The sequence below is a fragment of the Mustelus asterias genome, chromosome 13 (assembly GCF_964213995.1).
Source record: "Mustelus asterias chromosome 13, sMusAst1.hap1.1, whole genome shotgun sequence".
In the NCBI taxonomy this organism is placed as follows: domain Eukaryota; kingdom Metazoa; phylum Chordata; class Chondrichthyes; order Carcharhiniformes; family Triakidae; genus Mustelus; species Mustelus asterias.
Window position 1 is genome coordinate 63,849,394 of NC_135813.1, and position 12,800 is coordinate 63,862,193.

The window sequence follows — 12,800 nt, forward strand, 5'->3', positions numbered from 1 at the left end:
AGTAGGAGTGGTGCTCATTGTTGATGCTGCAGATAGAACAAGGAGGTGGCTTCAGCAATTTTCCCAGACGTTTTGGTCAGTCTGCTTCATCAATGACTTTCCTTCCATCATAAGGTCAGATGGGGGACTGTTCACTGATGACTGCACAATGTTCAGCAGCATTGGTGACTCCTTAGACACTGAAGCAATCTGTATCCATACAGAGCATGATCTGTACAACATTCGGGCTTGGGCTGAAATGTTACTTGGGCAAGTAATGACCATCTCCAACGAGAGAATCCGACCATTTCCCGTTGACATTCAATGGCATTACCACCACAGAAACCCCCACCAGAAACTGAAGTGGGCCAACCATATAAATACTCTGACTATACGAGCAAGCCCGAAGCTGCGAATTCTGTGGAGAGTAACTCACCTGACTCCCCAAAGCCTGTCACCATCTACAAGGTGCAAGACATGTGATGGAATATTCTCCATTTGCCTGGATGAGTGCAGCTCCAACAATACGCAAGAAGCTCAACACCATCCACGACAAAACAGCCCACTTGATCGGCAGCCCATCCACCACTGTAAACATTCACTCCCTCCATCACTAACAAAGAGTGGCAACAATGTGTACCATTTACAGGGTGTGCTGCAGCAACTCACAAAGGCTCCTTCGACAGCACCTTTCAAATCCGTGACCTCTACCACCTAGAGGAACAAGGACAGCAGATACATGCAAACACTGCCAAGTCCTCCTCCAAGTCCCACACCATCCTGACTTGGAACTATATCGCCGTTCCTTCAATATTGCTGGATCAAAATCTTGGAGCTCTCTTCCAAACAGCATAGCCTATGTTTCGACAATACATGAAGCAGTTTCAGAAGGCAGTTCACCATCACTTTCTCAAGCTCAATTGGATCAAAGGTAGATGATCCATCCAATACTTTACTGGCTGCCAAAAAAAATCATGGAGTGGGTGGGAGCAGTTGGACTATTGGGTATGCTGCCAATGGCATAGCGTCCTAATTTAAAGGTCTAACCACTTGTTTTTCGAAAAACAGGTGGTTAGACCTTTAAATTAGGGCGCTATGTGTGTGCGGGTGCATACATGTGAAAGCAGCTATGACATCTATCAGAAGACCTGAATGTAATTCAGTGGTAAGTTAATGGAATGGCCTGTTTTCTAACGTAGGAAAAAAACAGAAGCAACTCATTTTTCTGGATGAATAGGCAAATGATTGTGGGGGGGTGGGTGTGTACTTGTCGGAACAATTAAACAGAAGCCCTGAATCAATGTCCACTATTCCTGTTCTCTCTCGCTCTCAACAGATGGTGTTCTCCCATGACAGAGTAAAGCTGGAGGGTACTATCACTCAGCAGTCCAAACTGATTGATTTCCTGCAATCAAAGATGGACCCACCAATTAAAAAGAAGAAGGTAGTTAAATGTGAAGACATACTGAAGATGATTGTAATTCCATTCGTGTAATACCCAGACATTTATGCTGGTTTGAAACTTCTTGAGCTATTGAAATTCAGTGTCCTAACCTTGGTTATGTACTGTGTCGATCACTTGAATGCTTAATAATGGACACCAGCTTCGCTCTTGCAAGTTGATGCCTGCTGAAATCTTCAGAATGATCTGAGTAAAGTGAAACTAAGCATAACCCAAATTTGGATTTATTGCAGGCACAGGTTAACAGAACAGGCTGTTTTGTTCATGGAAAGTGAGGGAGGGTAAAGGTGTGATCTCATTGAACTGCCTGGTACATAGCACAATGAGCGACTAATGTCTTTCTGACAATGTCCTCAAGGTGGTGCCTTCAATTGGATAAATGATCCTAAAACATGAGAAAATTCAGTTTCTTTAGGGGTGCCTTAGCTTGTGATATTTTGATAGCTGGTCTGTGGCATAACAATTATGATTCACAACTTTATGTACCAAATTTAATCCTAATTATATATTGGAAACTGGTCAGAGCATGACAGTTGGTCGAGCAGTCGAGTGGTTGACTTCTGATAGACGTTCACATCCCAAGCCTGTCTGCATAACCCTATAGAGCAATTGCCTGCATCCATACAGTTGTATACTATTGATATCATCGCTGCAGTGGCAACTTTGTTTTATAGTTCTCTCCTTGTATCTTGGCAATAGAAGATTTTATAAATTTGCACATTAATCCCAATCTGTATAGAGACTCTGTAGCTCTTTTAGCCTGTCTCTATCATTAGGTATAAGCACCATTAAGCACATAATAACTTAATTAACCTTCTCTCTCTCTCTGTCCCTTTCTATCAATAGATGTAATTGTGCACTTCTTCCCTGAAAGAAAAATAATTGGGCATTCTTTCCTGTGACGTGTTGTGGGGAGAGCATTCACTCCACTAATAAACCCTCCCAATGACTAAAATTCAATGTTTATCAGTTATTGATGAGAATGAGGCATATCTATGCTATTCAGGGAAGGATGGTGCTCATATTAGGTGGATTAGCTGTGGGAAATGCGCAGGATTACGGGGATAGGGCTGGACGGGATGGGCCCGGGTAAGATGCTCTTTCAGAGAGTCGGTGCAGACTCAATGGACCGAATGGCCTCCTTCTACACAGTAGGGATTCTTTTGACTTAACTTGAGGAAATATTGAAGAATAAAGTGTTAAAATTAGGATTCATGCTGTGACTAATGTCAGTAATAGTAATTCAGCTGAGGATTACGCCTTCCTTACAGTTGCTTCCAGGTTTCCATGTTGTCAGCATTGCACTGTTCCTCAACCCTAGGCACGTTGACATGGTCATTTCTTGCTGAGCAGGTAGTTTGATTATGACACCATTCCTTGTATGCAGAGTTTGTTTGGGCGCCGGCGTGAGGACCCTTCTCTTCCTATCCAGATTCCCATGCAGTACAATGACCTGAAGGCAGCCTTGGATAAGGAGAGATGTCGAAACATGGAACTAGAAGATGCGCTACAAAAAATCCGCCTAGAGCTGAAGTGTGTGCGGGAGGAAGGTAAGAACATTCAAGGAGGCAAGGACTAGTCTGTTAAAGGATCAGTGATATGCATTAACAAAGTCAGATTCGGCTGCAGTAACAGGCTCCTCCACAGGCACTTTGACTGTGAGAACAAGTGAACAAAAGTAAAGAGAGGCTTAATACTCTTCCCTTAACAGAGAAGAGGTTCTGTTCATTTTGTGTATTGCTGTTTGTTTATGGAACTGTCTGGACACTTCTAAGAGTCAAATGCACCTGTCGGTAAATTAATTATTACAGGACTGAATTGCAGGTGTGAGCCTTGCAAATGTTAGCGTTAAAAATACATGGTGAAGTACTATTTCTTACTCTGCAGCCGAGTTCTATAACTGTGTGAATAAAGGCAACCATTTCTTTCACTTTCCTATAAAGCTGTGTTAGTTTCTGTCTAAGATGGAATGCTCAAAGCCAGGAAACCATTGGAATAATCTCCAAATGTTATCAGTAAATTGTTTTTAAGAACAAGTCAACCTGATTTATAAATGATGTAAAAGTGCACCAAAAGCTAAAGTTCATTTTTTATTAAGATGCACTCTTTGTTAATGATTCTGTGGTAATGGACATTTCCAGATGTCCTTTTTTAATAACTGAAAACCTGCTTACATGTTCATTTATCATGTTGAAAGCCTCCATTCTGAGCCAGTCTATTCTAGCTAGTCAGGTTGTTTCTGATTAAACAATTTGCATAAAAAGACAAACAAACACTGGGATTCATTTTAGAGGAACAGAATTGAGAAGCAAAAAGATTGTTAAACTCGTATAGGACCTTGATTAGAGTGCAAACTGTACACAGTTCTGGTCTCAATACTGCAAAAAGGATAATGAGACACTGGAGAAGGTTCCACAAAGATTTAACATTATAATACCATTACTGTGAGGTTATGATGATCACAAAAGACTAAAGAGGCTGAATACAGGAGTAAAGTGTTGCTTCAATTGTATAGAAGTTTGGTTAGACCACACCTGGAGTAGTGTGTGCAGTCTTAGCCCCCTTATCTCAGAAATAATATTATTGCCACAGAGGGGTGCAATGAAGGTACACCAGACTTGTTCCGGGAATGGCTGGGCTGACTTAGGAAAAGAGATTGGGTAAACTGGGCATGTATTCTCCAGAGTGTTGAAGAATGAGAGGTAATCTCACTGAAAATGACGAAATACTTAAAGGGATTGACAGGTTAGATGCAGGTAAGATGTTTCCTTTGGTTGGGGAGTCTAGTCTCTGTGGCGGGGCGGGGGGACATAATTTCAAAATAAGGGGGAAGCCACTTAGGACTGAGTTGAGGAGAAATTTCTTTACACAGCGGTTGTGAATTTTTGGAATTCTCTACCCCAGAGGGCTATGGAAGCTAACTCATTAAGTATATTTAAGGTAGAGATTGATAGACTTCTGTTTGGCAATAATGTCAAGGATTATGGGGAGAGTGTGTCTAAAAGGCATTGATGTATCCGATCAGCCATGATCATATTGAATGGCAGAGCAGGCTCGACAGGCTGAAGGCCAACTCTTGTTCCCATCTTCCTAAAAGAGAAGGCAGAGGGAAGACCTAATAGAGACCTTTTTAAAAAAAAATAGAAATGAGTTTGATAGAATGGGAATAGAGAAGATGCCTCTACTCGTGTGGGAGTCCAAAACTAGGGGTCACAAAATAAAATAGTTAGAAATGAAGCCAATAAAAGTTTGGCAGAAGCTTCTTTACTCTATGCATGTGAAACTTGCTACCACATTGACCCATAAACTCAGCAAGAAGGACATGTCTGTGGCTCACTCAGGAGGTTAAGGATAGTATGAGATTAAAAGAAGAGGCTTACAATGTTGCTTAAAAACAGTAGCAAATCTGAGGATTGAGAATATTTTCGAAATCAGCAAAGGGCCTCCAGAAAGTTGCAATGGGCAATAAATTCTGGCACAGCAATGCCCACGTACCATTAATGAAAGAAACTAAAATCCTCCAAATCCCTGGGACCTGATAGCCTATACCATAGGGTTCTAAAAGGGAGAGTTTCCGAGATAGTGGATGTGTTAGCTATGATTTTCCAAAGTTCCTTAGATTCTGGAACGGTTGGCAAATATTACAATGCTTTTTAAGAAAGGAAAGAGAGGGAAAAAAAACGATGAACTGCAAGCCAGTTAGCCTAACACAGTTGTTGGGAAATGGGGCATTTATTATTCAAGAAGTCTTAACAATCCACAGGAATCAAGGGTTCCAGGGAAAAGGCAAGAAAGTGGACGCAAGGAATGTCAGATCAGCCATGTCCTATTGAGTGGTGGAGCAGGTTCGAGGGACTGAGCGCCTACTCCTGTTCCTATTTCTTATGGCCTTATGAATCCTGTTTGACAAATTTCTTGAGTTTTTTGAGGATGTAACCAGTGGGGTATGTAAGAGAAACCAGTAGATGTAAATTTCCCGAAGGCATTTGGTAAGGTGCCTTACAAAATTCTAATAGGCAAAGTAAGGTCTCATGAAGTTGGGGGTAATATATTAGCATGCACAGAATATTGGTAAACAGATCAAAGGCAGAGACTGTGCATAAATGGGGTTTGGTCAAGTTGGCAGACAGTGAACAGTGAAGTGCTGTAAGGATCAGTGTTGGGGCCGTTACTATCTGTATTAATGATTTAGCTGAAGAGACAAAGAGACATGTATCTAAGTTTGCTGATGGTACCAAACTACATGGAAGGATAAGCTCTAAGGAGGACACAGGCTGCAAAGAGATATAGACAGGCTACGTGAGTGAGCAACACGACCCAGATGGAGTATAACTTTTGGTAAGGTTTAAAGTTTATTTATTTGTCACAAGTAGGCCTACATTAACACTGTAATGAAGTTATGTGAAACTTCCCTACACTCCGGCGCCTGTTCGGGTCCACTGAGGGAGAATATAGCATGGCCAATTCACCTAACCTGCACTGTGGGAAGAAACTGGAGTACCCGGAGGAAACCCACGCAGACACGGGGAGAATGTGCGAACTCTGCACAGACAGTGACCCAAGCCGGGAATCGAACCCGGGTCCCTGGCACTGTGAGGCAGCAGTGCTAACCACTGTGCCACCGTGCCGCTCTGTGAAAAGTGTGAAGTTATTCACTTCGGCCATAAGCATTAAAAAAATGCTTTAAAGGAGAGAGACTTGTAGGGATGTAGTTTTAAAAACATGTAGGTTCTGTTGCAGTTGTATAAGGTGCTGGTGAGGTCACACCTGGAGTACTGTGTACAGTTTTGGTCTCCTTGAGAAAGAATGCACTGGCACTGGAGAGGGTGCAGAGGAGATTCACTGATTCCAGAGTTGAGAGGGTTGGCTTATGAGGAGAGATTGAGTAGACTGGGACTATACTCATTGGGATTTAGAATGAGAGGAGATCTTATAGAAACATATAAAATTATGAAGGGAATAGATAAGAAGCAGGAAGATTGTTTCCACTGGTGGATGAAACTAGAACTAGGGGACATCGCCTCAAAATAAGGGGGAATAGATTCAGGACTGAGTTGAGGAGGAACTTATTCATCTGTGAATCTGTGGAATTCCCTGCCCAGTGAAGCAGTCGAAGCTACCTTGTTGAATGTTTTTAAGGCAAAGATAGATTTTTGAACAGTAAAGGAATTAAGGGTTATGGTGAGCAGACGGGTAAGTGGAGCTGAGTCCACGAAAAGATCAGCCATGATCTTATTGAATGGTGGAGCAGGCTCGAGAGGCCAGATGGCCTACTCCTGATCCTAGTTCTTGCGTTCTTAGGTGAGTATTAATGTTCAAAGAGATTTGGGTGTGCTTATACAAGGAACACAGAAAGTTAGCATGCAAGTGCAACTAATTAAGAAGACAAATGGCATATTCACCTTTATTCTTGTACTCCAACCCCATTGCATTAAAAAAGTCTTGCTACAATTGTACAATGTCTTAGTGAGACCACATCTGGAATACTGTGTATAGTTTTGCTCTCCACATTTAAGAAAAAATATACTTGCATTGGAGGAGGTATGGTGAAGGTTCACTAAATTAGTCCCTGGAATGAGGGGGTTGTCCTATGATCTGAGTCTGAGTAAATTGGGCTTGTATTCTCTGGAGTTTAGAAGAATAAGAGGCATTTTCATTGAAACGTACAAGATTCTGAAGGGCTTGATAAGGTTGATGCTGAGAGATTGTTTCATTGGTTGAGGAATCTAAAACAAGGAGGCACAGTCTCAAGATAAGGGGCTGATCATTTAGGACCGAGAAGAGAAGAAATTCCTTCACTCAAAAGGATTGTGAATATTTGGAATTCTATACACCAGAGGGTTCTGAATGTCCCTTCGTTGAATACATTTAAGGCTGGGATAGACAGGTTTTTGATGTCTCAGGAATTAAGGGTTATGGGGAGTTGGTGGAAAGATGGGGTTGAGGCCCAAGATCATGATTGTATTGAATGGTGAAGCAGGCTCGATGACCTTTGTGGCCTACTCCTATTTCTCATATTTTTGTGTTGTTATGATGAGCAGCTTTGATACATTTAAGGAGAAGCTCCAAGGAGAAAGGAAGAGAAAGATACCCTGATAGGGTTAGATGGAGCTGGGTAGGAGGAGGTTCTTAAGGGGTACAAACACCAGCATTGACTAATTCTGTGCTGTAAGTTCAGGCAAGATTTGTTGGCTGTATGTTTGTAGATTCATGACAGAATGCACACATTATAAAGCAATTGATTCTGCTTCAGGCCAGTGTCTTCACAGACCCCCAGAATATGCACTCCATCAGTATAACATATTACCAACACCGGAAAGCTGAGTATTGCTCTCTTTTTATGGCTAAAAGGTCTCCTGCACACCTACATCCAGACATCATTGGAGGGAAAATATGCCCTTTTCTGTCATGTTTATAAGTCGTCTGCTTTGTATTAAATGGGAGTTCTCACTCCCTGTTCACAAGCTTTTAGAACCATTGTATGTTCATACTGAGGATATTTTGGCATTAGTGACAGATCCTTAATTGCATTCCAGGCAAAAGCTTCATTTTTGTCTGTAAAGGAACAAGGTGCTCAAGAATAAGACAAAGGAAACATTGGCAGTTTATTGGATGCCTTCCATAACCAGTTGCCACTGCACAATCTACATTGTTGTTACCTTTGAGTGTTGTTATTTAGTATTTTAAAACCTTCAGCTAAGGCAAAACACTCTTTACAAAACTATAAAATAGGATAATTTTATATTTTTTGTGCAGGTAGGCAAATTTCCCATAATATTCCTGAAAAATGATCAAACAAAGTTTACCATTGTCTAAATGCGTGGCTTGTTTATTCTCCACTTAGACCCTGCTGGAGTGCCGCCAGTGCTGATTCTGTTAAGAAAGTTTGGATTTCTAATTACGCTAGAGAAATCGTAGCCTTCTCAGGATAAGTTCTTTATCAATACTTGATTTCTAATATTACTGAATTTAATCTCGCTGTCACCTGAAGAATTCAGTGTTGTGTGGATCCCATGACAATCCGGAAAATGCTTGTTTTTTGTTAATGGACATGTAACTTGTAAATAGCAATTGAACATGTTTGTACAGTGACCTTTCAAAATTCAGGATTAGCAACTGTGATAATCTGATAGATCAACTTTTTATTGCACATTCTGTTTGTCTTCTGTCCCATTTCTGCACTATGATGGAGTGTGCGTCTACATACATACTGCTTGAGCTCGGGATGTTTTGGCATAATCATAGACTGGCTGGCGATCTCAATTGTTTAAGACTCCGGTTTCTCGAGGAGTAGATTTTGCTGTCATTTAGTGCTTCTCTAAACAGACAAGGCACCCATAAAGGGGCTTGTGAGCAATTGGGACATATCTGGCTTTAACTCAGCCTTCAAATCTGGTGCCACATGTTAGAGAACGTAGATAACCAGTCAAGAATAGAACTTCATTCTTTCCCGTTCTCAGCCTTGACTTTTCCTTTAAAGGATCAGTGAATGGAGTTGTATTTGAAAATGTAAACCATATAGATCAGTTTGATGAATGAATCATCAATGGGCACCACTTCAACCTTTCCATTGGCACTAGCTGTCTGGGTCCCATGATGTCTGATATGCATGAATCCATTGATGCCAATCTTCACCATGAATAAAATCTTTGTAAACTTGGAAGCTTTTATTTACAGATACATACATTGAATATTGTACACCTCCAATCAACAAACCTCATATATATCAGCATAGGTGGGTCCCCAATTCATACCAAAACAAAAAACTGTGGATGCTGGAAACCTGAAGTATTTGGCTTTCTGAAGGGAAATAGATAATTATCTGAAAAGAGGAAGTTTTCACTGATAGGAAAGAATAGGAAATTGCACGAGCTCATCCGCTCTTTCAGGGACCCGGTGCAGATGTGAAGTTCTGAATGGCCATCTTCCGTGCTGAAACCCGTTCTATGATTCTATGAAAATCAGTGGAGTGTGAAACTGAGTGAATGTTTCATGTCAGTGGTACTTCACCAGAACTGGGAACAGTGAGAAATGTAAAAGATTTTGATCAAATGAAGGGATGGTGGGTGGGAAGAAGAACAAAAAGGAAGGTCTGATAGTGTGGAGGGATGGAGAGATTAACTGATGAATTTCAAGGTGCAAGCTCAAAGGGAGTGGTAATGGATAATATAACATTATAAGTGAAAACTACTGTGATTACAGAAAGTTCAGTGAGCAGTGAAAAAAGTAATAAGGGAGACAATGACAGAGTGTAAGAAGTGACTGGTGGCTAACATAAAAGGGAATCTAAAGGCCTTCCATAGGCATATGAATATTAAGAGGCGTGGAGTCCAAACGTGACTCCCGCATGGAGGCAGAGGGCATGATTGAGGTAATGAATGAGTGTCGACCAAGGAAGAAGATGCTGCCATGATAGCTGAAATGCAAGATGGGCTAAAACTGATAAAGAGCGGAGGTATTTAAAAGACTGGTTGATAAGTCACATGGAATGCACCTGAGGATGTTGAGAGAAGTACGGGTGGAAATTGGAGAGGCTCTTGCCAGAATCTCCCAATCCTCCTCACAGAGAGAGGGATAGTGCCAGAGAACTGGAGAACTGTAAATGTTACACCCTTGTTCAAAAACACATGTAAAAATAAACACAGCAATTACAAGCCAGTTAGTTTAATCTCAGTGGTGAACAAGCTTTTATAAATGAAAATTGGGACAAAGTTGACAGTTATTTGGAAAAGTGAGGATTAATTAAGGGGAGCCAATGGATTTGCTAAAGGCAAATTGTGTTTAACTAACTTGATTGTTTTTTTTAATGAGGAAAGACCAGGTTCTTGAAGGTAATGCAGTTGAGGTGGTGCATACAAACTTCCTAGAGACGTTTGATAACAAACTGCAAAAGTTGCAAAGACTTGGGTATACATGGCACAATTTCAAAGTTTGCAGATGACACAAAACGTGGAATTATTGTGAACTGTGGGAGGATTGTAATTGACTTTGAGAGGACATGGACCAGCTGGTGGAACGGACAGACCCATGGCCGATGAAATTAAGTGATACATTTTGACAGTAAGAATGAGGGGAGGCAATATAACTTAATGGGTACAATTCCAAAATGGGTATAGGAGTAGAGAGACTTGGGGATATACATGCATAAATTATTGAAGATGGCAGGACAGATTGAGAAAGTGGTTAAAAAGACACGTGGCATTCTGGGCTTTATAATTAGAGTTTGGGTTTGGTTTGGCCTCAACTGGAGTGTTATTCTTTTGCAGAGAAAATGGTGGTGAGCTGCCTTCATGAACCTCTGCAATCCATATGGTTTTGGATGCACCAACAGTGCTGTTAGGAAGAGTGTTCCAGGATTTTAACCCAGTGACAGTGAAGGAACAGTGGGTCAGGATGGTGTTTGACTTCCCCATGAATACAAACTACAGCTGAGCTCTAAAATGCACAGGATAAGAATACCTGAATGTTTCAAAGACAAATGATTATTTCTGGCACTGAAGTACATGAATTTTCTTTGGGAATCTCGTGTGAATACAGAGGTGTTTTGTGATCTGGAATACAAACGTCTGAAGTAGGAGCAAGAGTAAACCATTACTGATCTGATTCCCTCATCAATCACAAAGCTATCTAATGACCCTGCCTCCACCACTCTCTGGGAGAAAGTTCCAGACTCATGACCTAATAAGAGAGAGAAATTCTCCTCATCTCTGTCTTAAGTGGAAGACCTCTTATTATTAAACTGTGTCCCTTAGTTCTAGTCTGTTCCACAAGGGGAAACAACCTTTCAGTACCTACCCTATCAAATCCCCTCGGGACCCTATGTGTTTCAATATGATCATCTCTCATCATGAATTCCAATGGATCCAGGGCCAACCTGTTCAACCTTTCCTCATTGGATAGCCTCCTCATTCCAGGAATCAGTCACGTGAACCTTCTCTGAACTGCTTTTAATGTATTTATATCCTTTCTTAAATAAGGAGAACAAAATTGTACACAGTACTCCAGATGTGGTCTTGCGCAGTACTCCAGATGTGGGGACAGCGTGGTGGCAGTGGTTAGCACTCATGCATCACAGCACCAGGGACCGAGGTTTGATTTCTGGCTTGGGTCACTGTCTGTGTGGAGTTTGCACATTCTCCCTGTGTCTGCGTGGGTTTCCTCCGGGTGCTCCGGTTTCCTCCCACAGTCCAAAGATGTGCGGGTTAGGTGCATTGGCCATGCTAAATTCTCCCTCAGTGTACCCCAACAAGCGCCAGAGTGTGGCGACTAGAGGATTTTCACAGTAACTTCATTGTAGTGTTAATGTAAGCCTACTTGTGACACTAATAAATAAACTTTTTTAAAAAAACTTAAACTTACCAAGGCCCTGTACAGCTGCAGTAAAACTTCCCTACGTTCATATTCCATTCCTCTTGCAACAATCAAACAACAGCAACAATCCATTTGCCTTCTTAATCACTTGTTGCAAACTAACCTTTGGTGATTCTGTTTGAAAAGGTGGTGGAAGCTGATTCAATAACTTTCAACGGCAAAATTGGCAAAAACTTGAAAAGAAAACATTTGCAGGGCTATGAGAATAGCGCAGGGAATTGGAACTAATTAGATAGGTCTCTGAAAAGAGTTGGCAAAGATGCATTGAGCCAAATGGCTGCCTTCTGTGGTGTATCATGTTATGATTCTAAACGTAAATATTTTTCCATTGGCTAAACTTTGTTCTTTATTGTGACCAGAAGGTTATCCTCAGCTTGGGCTAATGGCTGATTTATCTTTGCTTGCCAAGCCTGATGAGGAACCCTCAGAGTCTGGCATCTAAAAGCCAATAGAGCAGTTCACACAAAACATTAATGAAGAGTGGAAGAGGCGGCCGCCTCTCGGCTTTTGGGGGGGGGGGGTGTCGCCAACAGAGAAATTTCGGGGGGGGGGGGGTCGCTAACAGAGAAATTTCCAACATCAGTGAATTTCTCATTGTACATCACAAGTGACGAACAGTAAAATGCCCTCTGCCCATCAGATACATACAGTGCTTCGCGTTTTCAACTTCCTATGCCACTCAATGGGGCTTTATTTAAAACAAAAACTTTTTACTCAATTTGCAAGATTTCTGGAGTACTCCTAATACTTGAGCAATATTGTTTAGAATGTTTTGCAGAGACACGTGTGTTTTTGGCTTATTAAAGAAAAGACTTGCATCTGTATAGTGCTTTTCATGCTATCAGATATCTCGAAGCACTTCACAATATTGGTTAATCTGGTTTTACAGTAGTCATGGCTGCAAGCTTCATTTTGTGCACAACAGAAATAACAGTTGGTACATGGATGATAATAGGAATAAATAATCTGCCTTCATTATCATCTATCT

At 41.3% G+C, this 12,800-nt stretch overlaps 1 protein-coding gene across 1 annotated transcript in view; it reads left to right on the forward strand.

Moving 5' to 3' along the window:
• cita (citron rho-interacting serine/threonine kinase a) overlaps positions 1-12,800 on the forward strand; it is a 175,101-nt gene that overhangs the window by 118,296 nt on the left and 44,005 nt on the right. The window contains exons 30-31 of the mRNA XM_078227647.1: positions 1,316-1,423; positions 2,829-2,991. Of these exons, the coding sequence (XP_078083773.1) occupies positions 1,316-1,423; positions 2,829-2,991 (271 nt within the window). The remainder of the gene's footprint in view (positions 1-1,315; positions 1,424-2,828; positions 2,992-12,800) is intronic.